The sequence below is a fragment of the Sarcophilus harrisii genome, chromosome 5 (genome assembly GCF_902635505.1).
Source record: "Sarcophilus harrisii chromosome 5, mSarHar1.11, whole genome shotgun sequence".
In the NCBI taxonomy this organism is placed as follows: Eukaryota; Metazoa; Chordata; class Mammalia; order Dasyuromorphia; family Dasyuridae; genus Sarcophilus; species Sarcophilus harrisii.
Window position 1 is genome coordinate 271,776,960 of NC_045430.1, and position 22,247 is coordinate 271,799,206.

At 37.1% G+C, this 22,247-nt stretch overlaps 1 protein-coding gene across 4 annotated transcripts in view; it reads right to left on the reverse strand.

The window, feature by feature from the left end:
• Positions 1–22,247, reverse strand: part of TAX1BP1 (Tax1 binding protein 1) — a 42,446-nt gene that overhangs the window by 15,006 nt on the left and 5,193 nt on the right. For all 4 annotated transcript variants that reach the window (XM_031940521.1, XM_031940518.1, XM_031940520.1 and 1 more), the window contains exons 2-10: positions 20,022–20,202; positions 17,118–17,220; positions 14,342–14,529; positions 6,620–6,778; positions 4,614–4,762; positions 4,435–4,525; positions 3,044–3,229; positions 1,094–1,318; positions 331–477 (exon numbers count right to left, since the gene is read on the reverse strand). In XM_031940521.1, coding sequence (XP_031796381.1) covers positions 331–477; positions 1,094–1,318; positions 3,044–3,229; positions 4,435–4,525; positions 4,614–4,762; positions 6,620–6,778; positions 14,342–14,529; positions 17,118–17,220; positions 20,022–20,195 — 1,422 coding nt within the window. In that variant the 5' untranslated portion in view covers positions 20,196–20,202. The remainder of the gene's footprint in view (positions 1–330; positions 478–1,093; positions 1,319–3,043; positions 3,230–4,434; positions 4,526–4,613; positions 4,763–6,619; positions 6,779–14,341; positions 14,530–17,117; positions 17,221–20,021; positions 20,203–22,247) is intronic.

Below are 22,247 nucleotides of genomic sequence, written 5' to 3' on the forward strand. Positions count from 1 at the left end.
GGAAAAAAAAAACTAGAAATCTCCACCAAGGTCTGCTACACTGTCCTGGACAAACTCAGATAAGTCACTTTCCTTCAGGAGCCTCAGTTTCCTCATCTTGTTGAGATGACTCCTTGGAGGGGTTTTGTCCATCTGGGACCCCTAGGACCATGATCAAAAAAAAAAAAAAAAAAAAAAAAAAAAAGGAAAAATCCTCCTAGTCACAGAAAGCAGGCAGCCATAGTGCAGCCAATGTGATGCTTCATACTTGCACTCATAATATGCTTTTATTGGTGATCATGAAAGGCCTGAAAGAAGTCCTTCTGCTAGGCTGACATCAGAGCTACTCACAGCCTGCTCTGTGAGCCGGGTCACTTGTTTTTGGAGCCTCTGGCATTCCTTGAATTTCTCTCGATAATGGTCTGCAGCCATCTGCAGGCGAAGCTTCAGGTCTTCCACCTCTCTGCGTAGGTCCTGTTCCACTGGATCAGTTTTCTCCTTTAAGAAAAAGAATTTATTTTTATTAAAATTTGGAAATAGACCAGTTGACCAGATATTGGCTTTGGAAACTTATTTGTCTAAAGCCCATGTTAAAATGACTAAATTAATACACAAATACCACAGTATCAGAAATGGTAATGATAGTCTCACACTCCTACCATATACTCAAAACTCAGTGCACCAAGAAATCAAGGCATCTGGGCTATTTTTTTTTTTAAGAAAAAGTATTTCTGCCTATGACATTCCTAACCCTAAATTATAATTTTTTCCTTAAAAATCTTAATTCAGAAACTGAATCCATAATGTAGAAAATACTAATAGTACTGAACTAAGTAATTAAATTAAATATTACTTTAATTATATAGATATAATATATGTGATATATATAACATTTATACACAACATAGTATACTACATAATAATTATTTAACTATAAATCATAAGTATATAATATAGCATAACATACGTAACACAAATAATAATGAACTGAGAATGAAAATATAGAACGCTTTGATCTAAACCCTGATCTACGTTATATGAATACTTATTTCTTTAAGCTTTCAAAAATTCTGAGAGCAGCATGAATTCTTCAGGGTAAAGTCGTTTGGCTGACCTGTTGCTTTTTTACAACGGCGACTCTCAGTTCGGCCACGGCCTCAGCCAGCTGTTTTTTGACTTGCTCATTTTCTAGCCGGGCACTGTGGAGATCAGCCATGGTCTGATCCCTCACGTTGACTGCATCACTCAGCTCTTTGGCAAGAAACACAACTTCTTGCCGAGTAGCCTGAGCCTGTTCCTCTGCTTTGCGAAGCTGCTCTTTTAGATATGCAGTATCATTCTGAAAAACAAAAATTTTTAAATGATCTGTAGTTGGCTATATAATTTTTTTTAAAAGTTTCTAACTAAAAAAAGTTTCATCTAAGAAAGATGACCTACCCCTTCCCCCCACTTTCCACCAATAAAATACAGTATCAAACCTTAACTAGTAATTCAACACACAAGCTCTTAATGTCCATAGTTGGTGATGGTCCTTTGTTCTCAGAGGACCAAATCACTATCACTATCACACTATGTTGGAGGTGAGCTACAGTGTGACTGTGGCTACTCATAAAGTAAGTTATGAGATATAAATATTTATTGATATACATAAAAATCCCTATATTTTTGGTTGTGCAATGCAGCCTCCAAAGTTGAGATGCCACAAAGTAGGGACGGATTCTCTGCTGCTTGTGCTAATTTTGGCCTAATAATTAACACCAAAAAAACTCAGATCCCCCATCAGCCAGCAACACACCATCCATATGGAGAACCAATTAATGGTGTATGTTCCAAATAATACTGAGCATAAGTTTACTTATCTGGATTTTGTGTCACAGAATGTGACCAATTCAATTCTCTCATTTTAAAGAAAGAAAACCTTTAATAAGTCCCCTGAAGGTAACTAGGTGGCACAGTGGATAGAGCACCAGCCCTGAATGATGGTCTGGAGTAGACCAAGAGTATTTGGTCCAAATGGAAGAGTTTACCTGCAAGACTAGTAAAGGCCAGTGGGGAATACCATGCAACTGTTTTGGCCAAAAGTCTTTACCAAACATTACTTCATCTTCCAAGATATATGATGAAGGAGATTCTATATGGTCTGAAATACTAAACTCTCCTTCCCCATTTCTTTTCCACCCTTTCTGATATTTTATAATGAGAAAATGAAGACATCAATCGCCTCCATAACATCACAGGGCTTCATCTGTAACTCACAGGATTGCTCATAGTTTAAGGGAGGGAAAGAGAAAATTTTGGAACAAAAAAATGACTGTTGAGCACTCTAATTTACACGTATTTGAAAAAGTAAAATACTGTTGAGAAGAAAAAAAGTCTCAGTAATTAACCAAGAAAAGTATGAAACACCTTCTATGTTGTTCAAGACCTGCCTCCCCGAGACCAAATCCAATAATGTTTGTTTTTGTTGTTGCTGTTGTTCAACTGTGTCCGACTCTGTGACCCCATTTAGGTTTTCCTAACAAAAACAATGGCAAACCATCTCCCTTTCCAATTCTATGTACACTTGGGGAAACTGAAGCCAAAAGCATCAAAGGACTTGCCCAGGCTCATCCAGCTAGTGGTTTTGATAAATAGGCCCTACCCTAGTAAAATAATTACTGTGTCACAAACAAATAGATGACTTGATCAAATTTTCTAATAGAGAATTGGTTACAATTCTGTATTTGTGCTGGATTTATGACTAGTGTTTCAAGAGATGTTTTCAATGTAGCAAAATGCTGCTTACACTAACACTCCTACATTCAATTATTCTATATTTATCTTGGCATATAAGGCCAAGGTACAGAAGTAACATTCTTTTGATTTAAAATGAATTTTTTAATCAAAGAAGTTTTATGATATACATCCATACAGACCGTTTTTAAAAAATAAAAACCTACATTAAAGGTTAACATTAACTTTCTTTACTATCCAAAATATTGGTTAAATTTAAAACACTTGAACCTCACTCAATGTCTCTCAATGACAGTCCCTTAAGGTTCCTTAAAGCAGTCAAGAAACCTACTTTGCCAGAGGCTGTCAGCAACAAGGCTCGATGCAGGTTTTCCTTTTCTGCCATACAAAGCTGCAGTCGGCCCACCTCCTCCTTGTAATGGGCAATCATATTTTCCTTGTTCCCATCTAAATTTTTTAAAGTCTGGATCTCAGTGACAAGCTTGGTATTCTCTATTTCTGTATTCTTCAAGTGGACCTGTAACAATGATGGAAATAACAGTAACAATGGAAATATAACACAAGCAGTTATTTTGAAAACTTGTGCTTGAATATAGCTGTGCTTACAACTGATGAGCTTATTATGATATTCTGTCAAATCCATGTCCCAATTTGAGACATTTCCAAATTTAGTGAAAGTTCCTTCACCCATTCCTCCTTCCTGCCCCCCAATTATAGGATACAATTTTCTTATCCTCCTTCCTTCTTCAATGTTTCATCTTATATGTGTCTAAATGGAGAGAGGGGTGTCCTACATGCTAAACCTCCCTAGCAACTACTGATCCCAAAGATCTTACCTCAATACCCTCATCCCTAATCTCTCCATGTACCTGGAACACAGGCAATGGGAACCATCAAAAGTGGCTTGAATAGGAAAAATCCTTTTATCCCACAGCAAGTGTTAAAGTGGAAGCAGAGTGCCAAGAGTGCCCAAAGCATTGGGACAATTGGGAGTTGAACTAGGAGTGCATATTCTTATAGAAACAAGTTAATCACTGGTCTGGTTATAAAATGCCATTAGAATAACATAATAATGGTACATCATGATCTAATTGAGCTACTAGGAACTAATGAATCACCGAGATCTGCCATTTAGTTAAGACAGACCTTGGCTTGAATTACTGATGTTTCTTTAAAGTAAGGCTGGAGATGACACTTGGAAGGTCTTCAATAAAATAAAATTACCATCAGGGTGTTTTATGAAATCTAAAGAAGTTGGATGTCCTTTCCAAGTTTTAAAAATAAATCTAGAACTGAGGGAGTCAGTTCTGAACTGATTGAATCTAAATCTGAAGGAGCCCTTTCCTCTCTTCAAAGCCCCAGAATGCCCATCCTTGTGGAATGTGTAAGAGTCCATGAAATACCTTATGTCCCAATGAGGCAGAGCTGCTCTGCCAAAATCCCTGTTTCTCTGGATGTTTATGGAGAAAGCACAAGGACTATTCACAACATTAGCCTGATCCTTTTTAAAATGGAGTAATGTAAAAAGGTTGGGGGAAAAACACTTGAGAAAGAATCATTGGATTAAGTAAAATCTCCCTTGGTTGACTACTTTTAAGGTGATAGTTGCTTTTAAAAAGGATGACTTGACTTCTACATACATTAACCATGACAGCTAGTTTGCTAAAGTCAAATCTAATCATTAAATCATTAAGGACAAAGATGGGGAAAAAAATCAAGTACCTTATAAAGTTCCTTCTCATCCTTTTCGGTCTTCAACTGACTTTCCAATTGTTCTTTTTCAAGTGTTATTTTCTTGAATTTGTCTTTCAAACTAAGAAAATATCAAGTCAAATTAAATCAAGCCAAAAAAAAGAAATTACTTCTGAAAGATAGAAGTCAACAATAACCACCCTCCATACCTGTCCAATTCAGTTTCCTTTGTAATCGCTTTCTGGGTCACAGTCACAAGATCATCCTCTAGCTGAAGAATTTTTAAAGCTGCTTCACTATGTTTTTTCTTAAGCTCATCATTCTCCATATTTACATTTTGTGATGCTTCAACAAGACTCTGAAAAAAGACATTTGAGAATTAGGGAGATACTTTCAAAGATACTTAAAAAAATTTTTTTCATACACTTTTAAAAATTATTATTATCATAATAATAACAGTACTCCTTCTTAGGCAATGCTTAAGTTGAAACACCAATTTTACTGCCTAAATTATTACAAAACAGTTTTTATAAATGGATTATTTATTATCCATACCCCATCCTGTCCCACCAGCTTCAGAAAACTTCACTATTTCCTCCAGCAGAGGGCAGCCATTAGAAGGGAGAAGAAAATGTTTTTCATGACTAGTTTTTATATGAAAGTGCAAAATAGAAAAAGTTCGACTAAGTGGCAGAAGTATGTGGTTTGGAGAGAATATCAAAATTAGCAAAAGCTTTTGAGACTGATGTTACTGAACTGAAACATTTTAAAAAGACAAATCCTTTTGAATGAAGAATTCTTAACATTACAATTAGCACAACAAAAAGTTCATAAAACCAGCAGTTTTAAAAGCTATCATATTACTTAGAATTTAAAACTAACTTTACATTGGTAAAGTAAATGAGTTGATTTGGATGTAGAACACTGTTCTACCTTTAAGGGCCTTTAAGGAAAATGAAATTGCTATTTCTAAATTAAAAGTGTGACCCTGGTTTACCTATCTTAGAAAAGCTTTCTGCTAAATAGCAATCAAATTCCTCCAAAGGCCATCTTTAAGCAGAACGATTTGTCTTTGCCAACTGTCCACAGGATTTTAAAAGAAGCAACTGAATTCCTGTCAGTGAAGGAAGGAGCAGCTAAGAGGGCACAATTCTCACCTCTCCCTCTTTACGTGGGGATAAGATCTCTTTGGGATGCAGACCCAGTAGAGCCACTGCTGATCAAAGGGCATGCACAATTCTATAATCTTTTGGACATAAGTTTCAAATTGCTCTCCAGAATGGCTGGATCAGTTCACCAACAATGTTCCAATTTTCCGACATCCCTGCCAACGTTCACCATTATCTTTTTCCTGTCATCTTAGCCAATCTGAGGTGGATAGTCATACTTCAGAGTTGTCTTAATTTGCATTTCGCTAATCAATAGTGATCTAGAGTATTTTTTCATATGACCAGAGATGGTTTTAATTTCGTCTGAAAATTGTATCTTCACATTACTTGATCATTTTCAATTGGAAATTGACTTGTACTCTTATAAATGAGTCAATTGTGTGTTTTAGAAATGAGGCCTTTATCAAACCCTGAATGTCAAAATGTTTTCCCTGCTTTCTCCTTCCCTTCTAATCTTGGCTATGTTGGTTTGAGTTGAGGTGTATCAACTTTGTTTTAAAAAAAAATATTCATTTTCAAATATCTATTTTTACTAAAGATTAAAAAGATTTGTCTAACGCAGTAAACCTTTCCAAAATTTCCACCAAGTCCCACACATTCTCCAAGTAATTCTATGTGTAATTCCTTTTCCTAAATATCCTTTCAATTGTCATTCTGTCTTCTAAAAATATTGGGTACTTCAAACCAATTTCTGTAGTCAAATTTTACAAAAGTTCATCTCCCTTACTCTACTTTTTCCTGAAAAGCAATTGCTTTACTTTATAATGCTTTCTCTTAGTGAATTAATAGTTCATAATATTTCAAAAACAAAAGCAACAACTGATTTTCTATCAAGAAAGCTGCAAGTACTGTCAAAACATCTGGAAACCTTGTCAAAGCTGGTACCAAAAATATTTGAACCATTTTGTACATAAAAGGAATTGAAGCAGGTCGACCTATTCTTCTGTAAGCGTCTAATTAAGCTGACTTTTCCATAGCTGTTTTTTTACCCAATTTCACTGGTTCTTGGAAGAAGTGTCTTTGAGCACTTCAGTCTAATGACTAACCTGGTGCTCCACGTGTAGCTGGTCACATCTTGCCTTTTCATTGTTAAGTTCCTTCTCCAGTCTCCCAATCTGTTCTCTGAGTTGAGATGTCTCCTTCTCCAGAACACTGGTTACCTTTAACAGCTCTTCTTTTTCTTTCATTGTTTTCTCGATTTTGAACTACAAAACAAAGAAAATCTTTTATTAGAATTTAAGAATTCTGCTGCCAGAATTTTTATAAATATAATTTTTATAAACTTTTAATTAAATATTATCACATTTTTGATCCTCACAATTATCTTACAGGGTAGATATTACCATCATTTTACAAATGAAACTGAAGCTCAAAGACAACATGCCAATAAAGTAGCAAATACCCTTTGAAAGCTGCATTGCACTAGACCAATGGAATATATGTCCCAGTGGAAAGACCACAGGAAAGAGCACCACCTCCAAAAGCAGAAGACTAGGTGGATATCCTGCCTCTGCTGCTTAGCTTTTTCATCAAAAAAGTACCTCTCAGCTCTAGATCCAGGCTCCCCTCATCTTAAAATTAAATATTAACTAAGCAATTTATACAGTGATCTGAGGCTTCATTAAGGGCTCCTTTCAATAAACTAGAAATATTGGCCAAGCATTTCTAAGAGGAACTTAGAACAAGAGCAGAAAATGAGAATTTAGTGCTCATCTAACGAGCCTGTTTTTCTCCTGCTTCTTGCATCCTGCACAATTCTTCTCTCATGCCCTGCCAAGCAGATAACCTAAGGAAACAGATGCCAACACTCCCAGGTTTTTCCCCAGCAACCTCTCTCCTAAGTTAATTAAGTTCATGTCGTCCATGGTCATCACCTATTCTGGATTTTTACTGCTCATCTAAGTTTTTAACATCATTTTCCCTCAATCAGTGGAATTCCTGCTCTTGCCATCCTTACCCCCTGTTCTCATCCCTAAGGACCTCAGTGTTAATGATAATGGCCCTTTAAAAACTTGGATATCCCAGAAACCCTTGATTTTTTCCCTCTATTCTACAAAAAAGTGACATGGCTTTAGACTCATTAACTCTCTATCTCATAAAGGCTTTTCATCCTCACGATAACCTCCAATAACATTTTCCCCATTTTCTGACCCTGCCTAGATCACTTTTCTGACATACTAGCATTAGCTGGTTTGACAAGGCACCATCCTTGTTAAGATGCTTCTCCTGTTCACATCGTGTTTCTCAGCACTGGATTACCTTCCCCCATTGCCACCATCTTTCTTTTCTATTCCTACTAGACAAAGAACAAAAGTTAATACAATAAAAACTATCCAGTCCTGGATCCTACTACCACAAAGCAAACCTTCATTCATCAGCTATCACACTCCCCAAGATAAGAGAAATAAAATCTACACCCCAAGTTCATTCCATCCTCAAATAACCTGATTTACTTCTTAGCAAATAACCTGACTTCAACAACTCAAAACAACTTTGTCACCGTCCTTCAAGCCACGTTCCTACTTTTGATATACTGGTCTATACAAGTTTTGCACAAACAAGATTAGAAGGAAAGCAGAAATGAAGGTTAAAAATCTTTTAGCAAGTTTCTCTGATAAAGGTTTCATTTCTCAAATATATAAAAAACTCAAGTCAATTTATAATACAAGTCATTCCCCAAATGACACATGGTCAAAAGACATGGACAAATAGTTTTCAGATGAAAGAAATTAAAGCTATGTATTCATATGAAAAAAAGGCTCTAAAAACCATCAATTAGGGAAATACAACTTAAAAACAACTTCAAAATACCAACTCACACCTAGACTAAAATGACAGAAAAGAAAAATGACCAATGTTGGAAGCTCTTCTTGTGGTGCTGACAGAACTAGAAAATGAGTGGATGCTCTTCAACGGGAGAATGACTTAAGAACTTGTGGCTATCTTGATTGTAATGGAATACTACTATGAGGATGCTTAAAATAAATAAATAAATAAAGATGTTTTCAGAAGATTCCAAAATCACTTATAAGAACTGACACAAAGTGAAGTACAACAATAATATTTTTTAATCCATGTCCAGCAATACAAACATCGAAGGCAAATAATCTGCAGGATCAATGAAGAAAAATGCTATCCAGGACAGATTGGGCAGCTAGGTGACACAATGGATAGAACACCAACCCTGAAGTCAGAAGGACCTGAGTTCAAGTCTGACCTCAGACACTTAACACTTCCTAACTGTGTGACCCTGGGCAAGTCACTTAAGCCCAATTGCCTCAGCAAAAAAAAAAAAAAAAAAAAAAAAGGCTACAGATGGAATTTGAATGCAGATCAATGCATAGTTTTGGTTTCCTCATTTTTCTTGGGGTATTTTGTCCATTTTCTTCTTAACATGATATGGAAATGTTTTATATGACTGCACATGTATAATTGCTTGTCTTGTCAATGATGGGTAATGGAGTACCAATGAGTAAATGGAGGTAAGAGTATTTGTAAACATTAAATGTTTTTACATGCAATTGGGAGAAAAAAATACTAGAATTTAGAGTCTATAATCATAGCCTTTACTTCCACAGCCCCTTAGAAAATAAATAAAATCTTCTCTGCTTTTTCAGAGTTCTTACTGGGCTTTCCAAAATTACACAATATTCCATATGGTTACGGCATTTCTTATTTCAAATATCTATTTAAAAAAACTGTTAACATAGACAGCACAAACTTGATCAGACCTGAGAGACCTTTCAACCCTGACTACAGACTTCTCTTTTTTCCCAGTTAAACAAAACCCTCTTTTCTTGTAAGAGACCTCACTTTCCTATAGTCTGAGACTATATCAGGAGCCTATGCTCCCATCCTTGTTCAAATCTCGAAGTCAGAGACAAGTCTTAAGGGACAGTTTTTTTTTTAGTTGTTATCTTAGTTTTCTTGTTAGTGACCCAAACCAAGGATGATCATCTGTTCTTACCAGGGTGGTTGGCTCTGTGAAGTATGCATTCATTTGGTCTGATTAAAAAGGCAAAAAGGGTCACTTAGAAACTTATTCATTTATTTATTTAAACCACAATGGAAGAGAAATGTCACAATGTTCATAAATTGACATTTATCAGATGGGAAAAATGTGTTATGCTCTTTAAACACTGGAAAATCATTATACAGAATATCTTTCCTATCTCCATATTAAAGGGATCCATTTTTATCCAAAAAAAAAAAAAAAAAAAAAAAAAAGACATTATTGGGAAACAAATTTGAGGTTACTCTCAAGTTGTAGTTTGGGAGTCAAACTTGGCTTCTTCTGACTCCCACTTAGGGACAACTCAGTGGTACACAGAGCCTACAGTCAGGAAAAACTGAATTCAAATCCAGCCTCAAATACTTAAGACAAGCTGTATAATCCTAATCCTTCTCTTTGCCTCCATTCTCCTTATCTACATAATGGAGATAATACTAGCAAGATAGCAAGCTGTTGTGGGGATAAATAGTTCCTGCAACATAGTAGGCTCTCTGTCAATGTTAATGAGCAGCAGCTAAGAGACCTTGCATAAATTCCTTTAGCCATCTGGAAGTGTACATTCATTCACTAGTCAAAATAAGGAGAATGACTTATGTGCCCTCTCCCATCCCTTGTAGCTCTATCTCCTCTCTTATACATTATGTCGGAAAAATTCCAGATACCATAACCATCTGTCATATTGACATATGAGCACCAATTATGTGCCAAGCATTGTGCCAAGTACTGGAGATGCACATTCAAGCAAAAACAGAGGTCCTGTCCTCAAAGAGCTTAATTCTAATAGGGAAAAATGGACAAGAGGGAGCTAAAGAGGGCAAGTCTTTTCAAATTTTGAATATGGTGTGAAGAAGGCAGGCTGAAGTGAACTTTCCAGGAAGAGCTTGCCAATGGGAAGGGTAGGCATTGTGGGGCAATGTTCCAGAGTACAAGAGCTACAGATTCTTATAAAATATTCCCATTTTATAGATGTAGGAAATGGCTAGGTCCCAACCTAGTGCACTTTTATATTAAACATGAGCCTTCAATACTTGCTCTTTCAATAAGTCTGCTGAAAATTCCTACTCACGGTAGTTTCGACTACCTCTGGCTTGATTTCCACCTGGTGTTTTTGACTAGCTTGTTTCCCCACCCGAGACATCCCTTCTATCTGGGACTGGGGCTGGGGCTGGGGCTGGGGCCCCAGATTGGGCAATGCTGTTGCCCTTGCTTTTAGAACTGTGCTGTAGGAAAAAGGAGCCATTAGGAAACTCTTATCTTCTTAAGTAAGTTTTCATAGCTTGTCAATTAACATAAAACATCCCCAAGGTCAAGAGAGCTAGGGCCATTAGGCCTGTATTTGCCTTCAGATTTCTATCACTAATAACCTAACTGCCTTCCCTGCGTAAGAGTGACTCTTACTGGACTGATGTTGGAGTGACAGCTGAGTCATTCTGGTCATACCCAACGACCTCAACTCCTCTGAAGGGGACTTAGCTGTAGAATGTTGTGATATCTGTGTCTGACTCAATTTTTATTTATTTTGTTGATGATTCCCTGACACAGAACACACTAGAGACCTGCTTCCCTCACCGTTTGTTCACTAGACCAGTGCAATCACAGGCCTGGTGAGCCCCTATAATCCTGCAATTTATTTTTATTTTTATTTTTTTTTGCTGAGGCAATTGGGGTTAAGTGACTTGCCCAGGGTGACACAGCTAGGAAGTGTTAAGTCTGAGGGCAGATTTGAACTCAGGTCCTCCAGACTTCAGGGCTGGTGCTCTATCTACTGCCCCACCCAGCTGTCGCTGCAATTTATTTTTAATTTAAAAATATAGATTTGGGGCATGTATCATTTTTTTAAACACACCATTACATTTGTCCAAATAAGCCCTAGACAAGGACTGCCATGTTCCTGTGTGATCTTAGCCAAGTCACTTTCTGCTTGGTCCCTATTGCATCATAGTCTCCACAAATGATCCAATATAGACATTTATGTAATAATATTATTATTAATAAGCCATATTCATATCAATATGTAATACTTCATTGACAATCACGTTCCTGTGTTCTCCTGGTAGAGTTTACAATGTAGTGACAGAATTGCTTAGACTATGTAGAAAGCAATGTGCTCAGTGCTGGGGGGCAAGACTTGCTAGATTACATTTTCAAGGCTGGAATGGAGTGTGGGAGGAGGTGCCTGACTTGAAAACAAAGTCAAGGTTGGTGGGTGAGGAACGCATTTGGCCTGGGCCTGCTGATATCACTGTTTACTTTATGTATACATATATAAATTTGACTTTTATCTGTCTAAACTACATGCCCACATCAACTTCTCCATTTCAGGCTAACATCCTAAAAGGGACATTGAAAAGAAAATCTCCCTAGCAAGCTGACAGTTCCCGAATTTCCTTCTAAATAGAAATCTTCTTAGATAAGGATAAACTGAGAAAGATTTTAATGCCATTGCACAAAAATTATATTAGAAGTAAAAAAAAAAAACAACAACAAAAAAAAACATCAAGATTAAATATTTCTGTAGGAGTTCGGTGGAGTTCCTGAAGTCAGGGTGGTCTCCGGAGCCCCCCACAAGGGGTTCACTATCAGCCATAACAACATTCTTCCTAAGAGGCTAAGGTCTGTTTCAGTCTTTGACGAACTATCAAATACCAGGTTGAAAACCTTGATCATTAAGCAGTTGTCACTACAAGATGTTTTAGCCACCCTATAAAAGTTAAGTTATTTATATAAGATAAGACAGGAATTTCGGGAGTAGGGCTGGAGGGGGAAATGGAAGCATTCTCAGGAAATTTTTCTTCCAGTGTTCTTAGTTTTATGCATTTCCACAAATACATTTACCACCATTTCTTTAAAGGAGATTTCTATATTCCACAATCTCAAATTATATGCAAATAAGCCTACACTCCGAGGAGACCAATGACCAGAAGACCCATATATACCAAAATATTTAGAGCAGAAAACAAAGTCAATGCCCACCCACCAACCCGGGGCTGGCCCAGTGAAGTACCAAGCAATGCAGAGCATGACAGCTACAAAGAAGCCCTGGAAGAGCCTGGTACAAAATAAAGTAAGGAGGAGGGTAGGGATGAGAACCAAACAAGTCAAATTGATCCCTGGCCAGGGGGAATGTCCACCCAAGTGAAGCCAAGGTGGGGGCGCAAGGAGGTGCGTAAGGAAGGCAGAGCGGGCCAACTGGGAACGGCCAAAGCTGCCCTCACATTAGGGAGCTCCCAGGCTTCCAGCCCTAGGCAGATGGTAAGAGGCAATCTTAGCCCCAAGATGGGGACAAGAAGGTTATTTCCCCTACTTCTCTGCAGAGGTCAAGGAGTATGGGTGTGGAACACTGACACAGTGTCAGATTGAACTGGGTTTTATCCTCTTTTTATTCTCTGGGAGCGGGAGGAAGGGGTTCTACAGTGGGATCACAAGTTTAAAGCTGAAAGACTTGGAAGCCAAAGACTCAAACCCCTTTACCCTGGAAGAAACAGAAACCAGAGGGTTTGCTGGTTGCCCCAGTGGCAGTACTGGAATCCAGGACTTCCCAATCCCCAGGCCACTGCTCCTCCTACTCTACCAAAGGCCAAAAAAAGTCCTAGAAAATGAGAAAGTAGGACCTGAACTTCTGTTGTCCTGCCTGGCTATGTCCTGTCCAATTCCACGACCCCTTGGCAGTATGCCACTTCCTTCCAGTGCATCGCTGTTGCTCTCTGACTACACACTTCAAGGAAGAAGGGACCGTACTCCTCCCCTTCAGCCCTAGGCAAAGTTATGTCTTTGTTCAGTGACTCAGGCAGAGCCTCCTGCCTTCTCCAGACTACAGCCAGATGCTGAGCAGGCACAGCTACTCCTCTTCTACAGGAGGAATCTCTCTCTCTCTCTCCCCATTGGATAAATAAACTGATGTTTCTTTCCATCTTTATACCCTCAAAAGCTCTCAGGCAGTAACCTCATGCCTTTGATCAGAAACCCACAGCTGCTGCCAGGCCTTTTGTACTCAAGTCTTGCCTCAGAGGGCACGACCAACTTGTTAATACTGGGATCTTTCCCCAACACCCCAAGCCAGGATAACCTAGAAACTGACACAAGCTTGTAAATACTTCAGTTTTCCCGTACCACAAAAATAAAGAATCCTGAGGCACTGGGGAGCACAAGGCTGTGACTTAGTCACCCCTTCCCTCACCCTTAGTTTCATCATCTCTAAAATGGGGAAGGAGACGACCCTTAACTGAAGCCAGCAACACTGACTATTTCTTTCATTGAGCTCGATTACTGAAAACTGCAAAATCATATACCAGAAACTGAAATGGTTTTATTCCCATTCAATCGGAATCACTTAATTTTCTACTGCAGCAAAACATCTGCAAAAGGTAGAAAACAGTGATCACTATCGCAAAGACAATAAATACTCCCTGAACGAACTTGTTAGGTAATTGTTTCCTAAAGATTCTCCCTTGTAAGCATAAATTCTTAGCATGACCTGCTAATATACACATGTTTAGGGTAAAATTTCAAACTAAGCATTTTTTTTTCTTTCAACAGTTTTGAACCATATTAACAAACATTCCCATAGCACTTCCTCTTACAAAATGCTTTTTTTGATTCTTACAACTGTATGAAGTAGGCGCTCAGAAGGCCTTTTTACAGATGATGGCAGGGTTCCCACTTATATTCCTGGTTCCAAATTCAACACTGTATTCACTAACATTTAGTTGCCTCAATGTCTTTATTTAAAACAGTAGCAGTTCAGTTTCTAACAAACCTCAAGCAGGCCAGCTTTTGTAGTCACCACCAACATGTCAGAATTTCCTTCATCTTCCATAGTCAGCAGTTCCTCAACTGGAGAAGATGCTCGAAATTGGAATGGAGTACTTGCTCCTCGAATCTCACCCTTATGGGTAACGTAACAGAACTGATAAAATTCTCCATCATCATTTGGAAGGTAATATCCTGAGAAAGGTAGTAACAACAATCAAGATCAAAAATATTTACTCAACTTTTGCAACATACCCAGCAAAATACTAATACCAAATATAGATATCTTTTTTCTAATTTATAGTATTTATAGTATATAGTGCAATATATTTATAATATATTTTTATATAATATCTTTTTCTAGTTTATAGTATTTTATAAGCATTTATAATTATAAAAATTAGTTTTTCCCTACTTTTCTCCTATGCTCTTTACTCACTCAAATAACTAATGCACTCAAATATTAAAATTACAGCAAAATAATGTTGTAAAAAAAAAAAAAAAAAGGTAGGAATAAGACCAGTAGTCAAAGATGTCTATTTAAATATGTGTTGCCTTTGGGGGCAGCCAAGTGTTATTTATAGAGTACCAGTTTTTGAAGTCAGGAGGAGCCGAATTCATATCTAGCAGTCACTAGTTGTCTAGAAAAAAAATTTCAAGACTAAAATATTGTTTTCTAAAATTTCATAATGAAATATGCCAGACCTGTACTGGTTTTGCTATTATGCAAGAAATAAACTACCACACACCAATCCTTCTAGCATCAGAAAATTATGGTTCCTGTATCCTTTGCAGTAGAAGGGGAAATTTTGCAAAATTTAAAAAAAAAATTTGAAGCAAGGCCCCCAAATTTACAGAGGGCAGGCAGTCAGAGAGAAAGAACTGTCCAAACTCACATAGCTGATGTAGTAAATGCTGACTCACAGTTCAGCACTCCTTCCATTATATCATAGAGTATTCTACTAATAATAAAAATCAAAACCAAATGCTGAGTAATTATACTAACCAGGGCTTAATCCCAGAAGCAAAGAAACCCCAAATATCTTTGTAAAAGGGAGGCACAGAGGGAGAACACAACACATACTATCAGATTTGATGACTATGTTGGTTACTTTTCTTAAGTTTTTTTCTCTTTTTTATAAGTATGGTTAATTATTAAACTCTTGACTTCTCAATGAGCAAGAGGGCATAGAGAGAAGGTATTTGAAATCCAAAATAAAATTTTAAATATTTTTTAAAGATTCAGAATTCTTACTCCATAGTAGAAAATAAAGATCAAAAGAAAATGTTTAAATATGGCTACACACACACACACACACACACCAAAAATGGCTTTCATTGATCAAATTTCATAATGCCTCACACAATTTATGACCAAATTTATGTATATAATTTCACTTTAAAAATCTTCCTCCCTAGGATAGTTTTTCTGCCAAATAGCAGAACACCTTTAAATTTCTAATCTATAAGCAGCATTACACTAATAACTACTATCCTGCCACAAATATTACACTGTTGAGTATACAGTTTTGGTAAATAAAACATTTTTTACAAAACATGAAAATTAATTTGATTTGTTTTTCTTTTGGGGGCTACCCTGGGAAATATTAGATATCAACATCACTTTTTTTTAAAATAACGAGGAAATTAAAAAATAGAATAGCTAAATAAATAAATGAATAGAATTCGATTTCATTTTATTCAAATAATCAAATACTTAACTGTCAAAATAAATGTCAGTAAGTAGAACTTTGGGAGCCAAACACCATATTCTGAACCTATTTGTTTCTGCCTTCTGTTACAGATACTGCCTTTCAGACACAGATCACCAAATAAAATCATAGATTCTCTTATTCTACTTTAATATCAAATTATCTGGATCAGGTCATGGCAAGCCAAGGCAGTAAGAGCAAGTTACATACTTCCCAAGCAGGTGTGCTTTACTTTTAAATATGATCCAGAACCAACTATGTTGCTGTTCTTGCAACAGGATATTCCCTTCTCCAACCACATCCCTCCTCACTAACTATCACCACACCTAGAACATTATCTTAAGTCTTTGCCCCAGGGATTTTTTAAGGATGAGCTTACATCCACCCTTCTGCAAACTGCCTTCTTTGGTATCCAGGTTCTCCATCACATTACCTCCATTCCCCAGCTAATTTACTTTGTATACATCTCACAGGTACACAACTGAACCATTAACATGTGGGCAAAAATTGTTTTGCCTTTCTTTGTATTCCCAGTGTTTAACACAGTACCTGCCAGACAGCAGATATTTAAGTCGGGATAAGGTAGGCCATCCACATCCTGAAAGGCCCTGGATCCACTATGCCAATAGCTGAATCCTCCTTAATCAGAAAATATGTCCACCATAATAACCAAAAGATCCATCCTACACCCACAAGTCAGGCAAAGGATTTCATCAGGATCCCAAAGGCCATGTTTTCCAATAATCAGTAGTCTAAACCATTGGCTGATATTTCCCCAGGGTCAAGCAGGATCTATAAAAATATTTACCCAGGGCAAATTGTTAGAGCAGAACTATTCCAAGTTCAGTACCAGAGCCCTGACAGTTTAGTTTGAAACTGGCAAAAAATGGAATGTCTAGTTAACACAGTTCAAAGAAAAAGATCATTTACCAAAAATTATTATCTTAAACTCATTCCCTAATGTTTCAGTAAACAGGAAATAAATCTCCAAATTTTGATGTAGTCACCCAATAAACTTGTTGATGGCAATAAGACATCTACTTCTATCACGTTTGAAAGGAGGTCTCTCACCTTGAAAGGATAATAAACAATTGACTGTTGATCCTTCCACATAATTTTCAGGCATTGGAGACCATAAAAATGTATAGTAATCTCGAGCTGTACTCCAACCAACCTGAAAAAGAATAAATAATTTGATTACAAATAGTTCAAGATTACATTATCACATTATAATATCTTATAACATGCCAAAACATTTTTACTACATCCTAAAGCTAAAATATACATTTAATGCTGTTGACAAATCATGAATATTTTAACAAGCATGTCAAAATTTTTATTAAGCTATTAACCAATGCTATAAAAAGATCTTATATAAATTGAATACCATACTTCCTAAAAACACTTAATTTAACTTTAATTTAACCATCCCTTGAGTCTCAAAGGGAGTGCATGTGGATAGAGCAAAGACCAAAATAATTTAGTACTGGTTAAAAATAGAAAAGCCAATCAGTAGTACAGATTAGATACTCAACATAGCAAAGGAATCAAACATGATACCATAGTGTTTGATAAACCCAAAGAACCCAACTATTACAAGATATCTCATGAATGGACAAAAATGTTTGGGCAACTAAAAGCAGTCTGGTGGAAATTACTTCACCATCTCGCACCAGAAAGGAAATTATCACAACCATAGTTAGAGAAAGGGTCCATGACCAAAGTCAAAGTATCTTACAAGATAAAATGAACATAACAAAAAGGAATGAAAAAGAGTGAACTACTTACTCCAAGTTTCTCAGATAAAGATCTATGGAACTGATTTTTATACACACACACAGGTATAGACAAGAGTCATTCCCAAATAGATTAATGGTATTTTTTTCAAAGGAAGTTCAAGTTATCTATAATCTTATCAAAGAATGCTCCACGATCCAACTTCACACTCGCTGGATTGACAAAGACCACAGCTATTGGAGCACTGTTGGTAGTATTGTGAATTGTCCAGTCTTTCTAGAATACAATCCGGAACTATGCCTCTAACTATAATCTAGAACTATGCATATTTTTTTTGACCAAGGATACCAATGAAATCTATGTTCCCATAGATTAAAGAAAAAAAAAAAGAGCCCACATAAACAAAAGTATTTACAGTAGCTCTTTTTGTTAAAGCAAAGAATTCACTTAGGGAATGGCTGAACAAATTATAGTACACAAAGAAACACCGTTGTGCATTAAATAAATGGAGGGACAGTACTGAGAAAACAACTAAATAAGAACTGATTCAATGTGATGATATGCTACCTATTTCCTGACAGGTGACGGACTAAGGTTCAGAATGAGAAATATCTGTGAATGAGGAAAATGTATATTTACCTTGTTATATATGATATTTACTTTGTTGGACTATGTTACAAGAATTGGTTGTTAAAAATTAAACAATTTTCACCTGAGGGAGCAGAATTCAGTGGGAGTATAGGACCAGCAATAATATTGCCATACAAAGAAAAAGAGAATGACTGAAATCAATTTTTTTAATTCACAGGAAAAAACTAAAAGGAAACAGACAAGTAGGATAGCAGCGAATCTGACATGTTAAATTTATTATATACTTTAAAAGAAAAATCAGGTGTACATAATGATTCACAGTTTTGTTTAATCAATCCTAATTTTTCTGCTCTGCTTGGTTAATGGGCATGCTCATCTTATCTGATGTTTGAACAGGCAAGAAGAAAATGGAGGAGAGAAGACAGAGAACGAGGAAAGGAACACAGGAAAAGAGAAAACCAGGACAGGAATGGACAGGGACAGCAGAGAAGGAAAAAAACAATTAGGAGAAAGAGGAAAGAGGAAAGGTAAATTAATTTCCTAGCTCCTTACCATCAGTAATCTATTAACATAATCAATGTATATTTTTATACAAGTCGCAGCTTATCTTCATCATCAAGTAGCAATGTAAAACTAAGAAACATTACCAAAAAGATCAATATGCAGAAAGAGAAATGATGTCAAAAAGAACATAACATGGAAAGGAAGAGACCAATTGTCAGAGAGCATATGAGCGCAAAAATAGAAAATTTTCAGAATTCCGAGAAAGGGCAGAAGATTTCCTCACTAACATGACTAAACAAACAACAGGAGCAGGAGCCAGAAGGGCTCCAAAATCTAATTTGGATCTGAAAATCAGCATCCAATCATTCCACGTGCTAAGGTGCCAACTAATGGACATGGCTGAGAACAAAATCTGGGGCTCACGTCAACCTCAATCACATCCTTTAGACAAGGTTCACACTCTGCCTGTCAATGTCTCTATACAAACACACTGGCTGAAGCATAATTATAGGAAAGCATTCCACAGAAACAACTGTTTAAGTGGGTGACTGACAACGTTAACAAATGGCATCTTAATTAGAAGGTGTTCACAATGTTGGTGACAAAACACTATAATGCTTCAAGCTTCCTAAAAGCTGGTCTTGGCCCCCTTTTCCCTTCAGAGTCCTTGCACTTAGCACCTAAGCACATTCTGGACTCTGCCATGGGTCTTTCTCACATCTCCTTTCCTATCCTCTTCTTTCTCTTATTAACTGGCAGGTTTAGAAGAGGGAGTCAGCAATAATGGTGCAAAAAATAAAGCCTTGCATGCACTGTTTTTTTAAATACACATAAATGAATAGAAGGGAAGCAAAGTAGGTATGAAAATAGCATGTAATATAGAATGAAGATACAGAATTTCATATAGAATCTTCTTTGAGTTCTGTTGTAGGTATGGAAAAGCTTTTTGAAGATGCTTAAGTGAAGAATAACTATGTAAGCCAATACATCAGCAATTATTCTACATGTTAAAGTCTTACTGATTACAAAGAGAAAAAAACATTCTCTACTTCCACTTTCTTATTTGTCTTTCATAGTGGGTAATTAATCGCCACTACCCTTTCAGCCCTATCTTCTATGAATAACACTTTCAAGTATTCTTACCTTAAAAATGCCAACCCAATCTTTTGGGTGTGGATGGATATACTGGGTCAAGGTGTAATGACATTCAAGGTGGGAGTTGGGAAGATAACTCTTGGCCACATTTTGAAAGATGACATGTGCAAAGTTGGAAGTCTGAAGGGTGCTTGATAACGGGACTTCTTGAAAGGATGTCATAGTTTATCTGGAAGAAATTTAAAAAAGAAACTCAGTAATTTGCTTGAAGGAAATTGCTCTATTGTTACCAAAAAAACTCCCATCTGTAGAAAAAGCACATTAAAGATTAAGAAGGAAAATATCCCACCCTAAGAGCATCACAAATAACTAAGTGAAAAAAAAGGCCCAAAAATACACAAGCCAACAATACAATTCCTGACTTGATTTGATAATAATCCTGACTGATTACACAAGGGAGTGATGGTCAGGACAAAGATTTCCATAATCTTTTTCCTTTTTTTTTTTTTTTTTTTTTTTTTTTTTTTTTTGAGGCAATGGGACTTGCCCAGGAATTATTAAGTGTCTTGAGGCCAGGTTTGAACTTGGGTCCTCCTAATTTCAGGGATGGTGCTCTATCCACTACACAAACTAGCTGCCCCTATTTTCCATAATCTCAAAGTGAAATCTACCTCTTGGCAACTTCCCATAGTTCTTGGTTTTGTCTCCTAGAATCATACAAAGCATTCCTGCAAGCATTAATATTACAGCCTTACTGTGTGCTCTGCAGCTCTTGCCTCCTTTGGAGATGCAAGGGACGCAAGAATGGAAATGAAACAATTCCTGCTCTCAAAAAATTCCCAGCCACATGATGATATTCAAAGCTTTTTTGGCCTTCATCCCTCTTCTGTAAAATGAGGGCCTCTAAGATTCACTGAGCTTTCACCCTGTGACCCTCATTTGTACAGAAGTATGTACAAAATAAATACCAAGTAGTTTATGGGCTTCATTGATGGTGCCTTAGCTGAGTCTTGCAAACTCCAAGATTAGAAGAAGCAGGGGAGAAGGAAGTGCATTCCAGGGTTGGGGGATGCCAGAGAAAATGCAATGAGATGGAATGTTATGGGTGAGAAATAGGGCAACTAAAAGCCAATCTGGTTAGACTATTGAGAGTAAAAAGTCAAGAAAGACAGGTTGGGACAAAGTTATGAAACGTTGTAAAAGCCAAACATGCTTGAAGTTTGAATGAAGGAATGACAGTCAAACCTGAACTTAAAAATCACTTTGATGACAGCTCTGTGGGAGGACAGAGTGGAGAGGGAAAGATTAAATCCTCTTTCCCATCCATGGCAGCTCTTTAAATATATGCAAAAAGTCATGTGCCCCTCAAATATTCTCTAGGCTAAATATCACCACTTCCCCATGGATCTGCAGGGCCTTCAGCCTTCTGGTTTCCTTGCTCTGTACAAATCTGTAGTCTGGATCCTGTACCAAGACAGCTAACATGACTATGAGCACTTTTTATTGCAAAAGAGCAGTCAGCAGTATAGCTCAGAAAGTTAAGCAAAAGGAATATTGAGAAAAAATTCAAACAAACTGAATTAAGCATTTCCAAAAGCATTGGTTCCACGTCTGCTGTAACCTAAAAGCAAGCAATGGCAGGCTACAATGTTCCTCCATTTGTTCCAGGCTCTCTCTTACCTAGTCCATCCGGAACTGGGGTTTTTTGTTTGTTTTGGTCTTTGGACTTTTGTTATGGTTACAGAGCACACTTCTCAGAGAGCTACCTGAGGCCACTAAGAGTCACTCAACAATCTCTTCCCAGCCAAGATAAGCACAGGTCAGAGGCTGAAACCACCGGCTTTCAGCCTATGGAGATTGTGCCGCCTCTCCAATAGATAATTATAGTATCAGCTCAAATGGGCCTCCCAGCTCCATAGCCATCTTCAGTTTCTTTCCCAATTCCCCAAGTGCTGGTCAAACAGCCTTTCTGCACTATCAGTGCTAGCCACTTTTCTCGAACCCCTCATCAACTCTTCAAAACACTTTCAAAACACTTCAAAAACTGAAGCTCAGAGCCTCCAGACATCCCAAATCTACACAAGTGGCAAGATAACTTTCCTAAAGCACAAGGATTCAATGGTCTATCCCCTCCTATGCTAAAGAATATATAATGACTATTAGGGCCACCTCCATGGGATTTCCTAGTTATTGTGTCCTCTCCTCCTCAAAGCATCATGTGTGGACCCATCTAAGCCTTTATTCTGAGCTTTTTATGGTCAGGCACTAAATTTT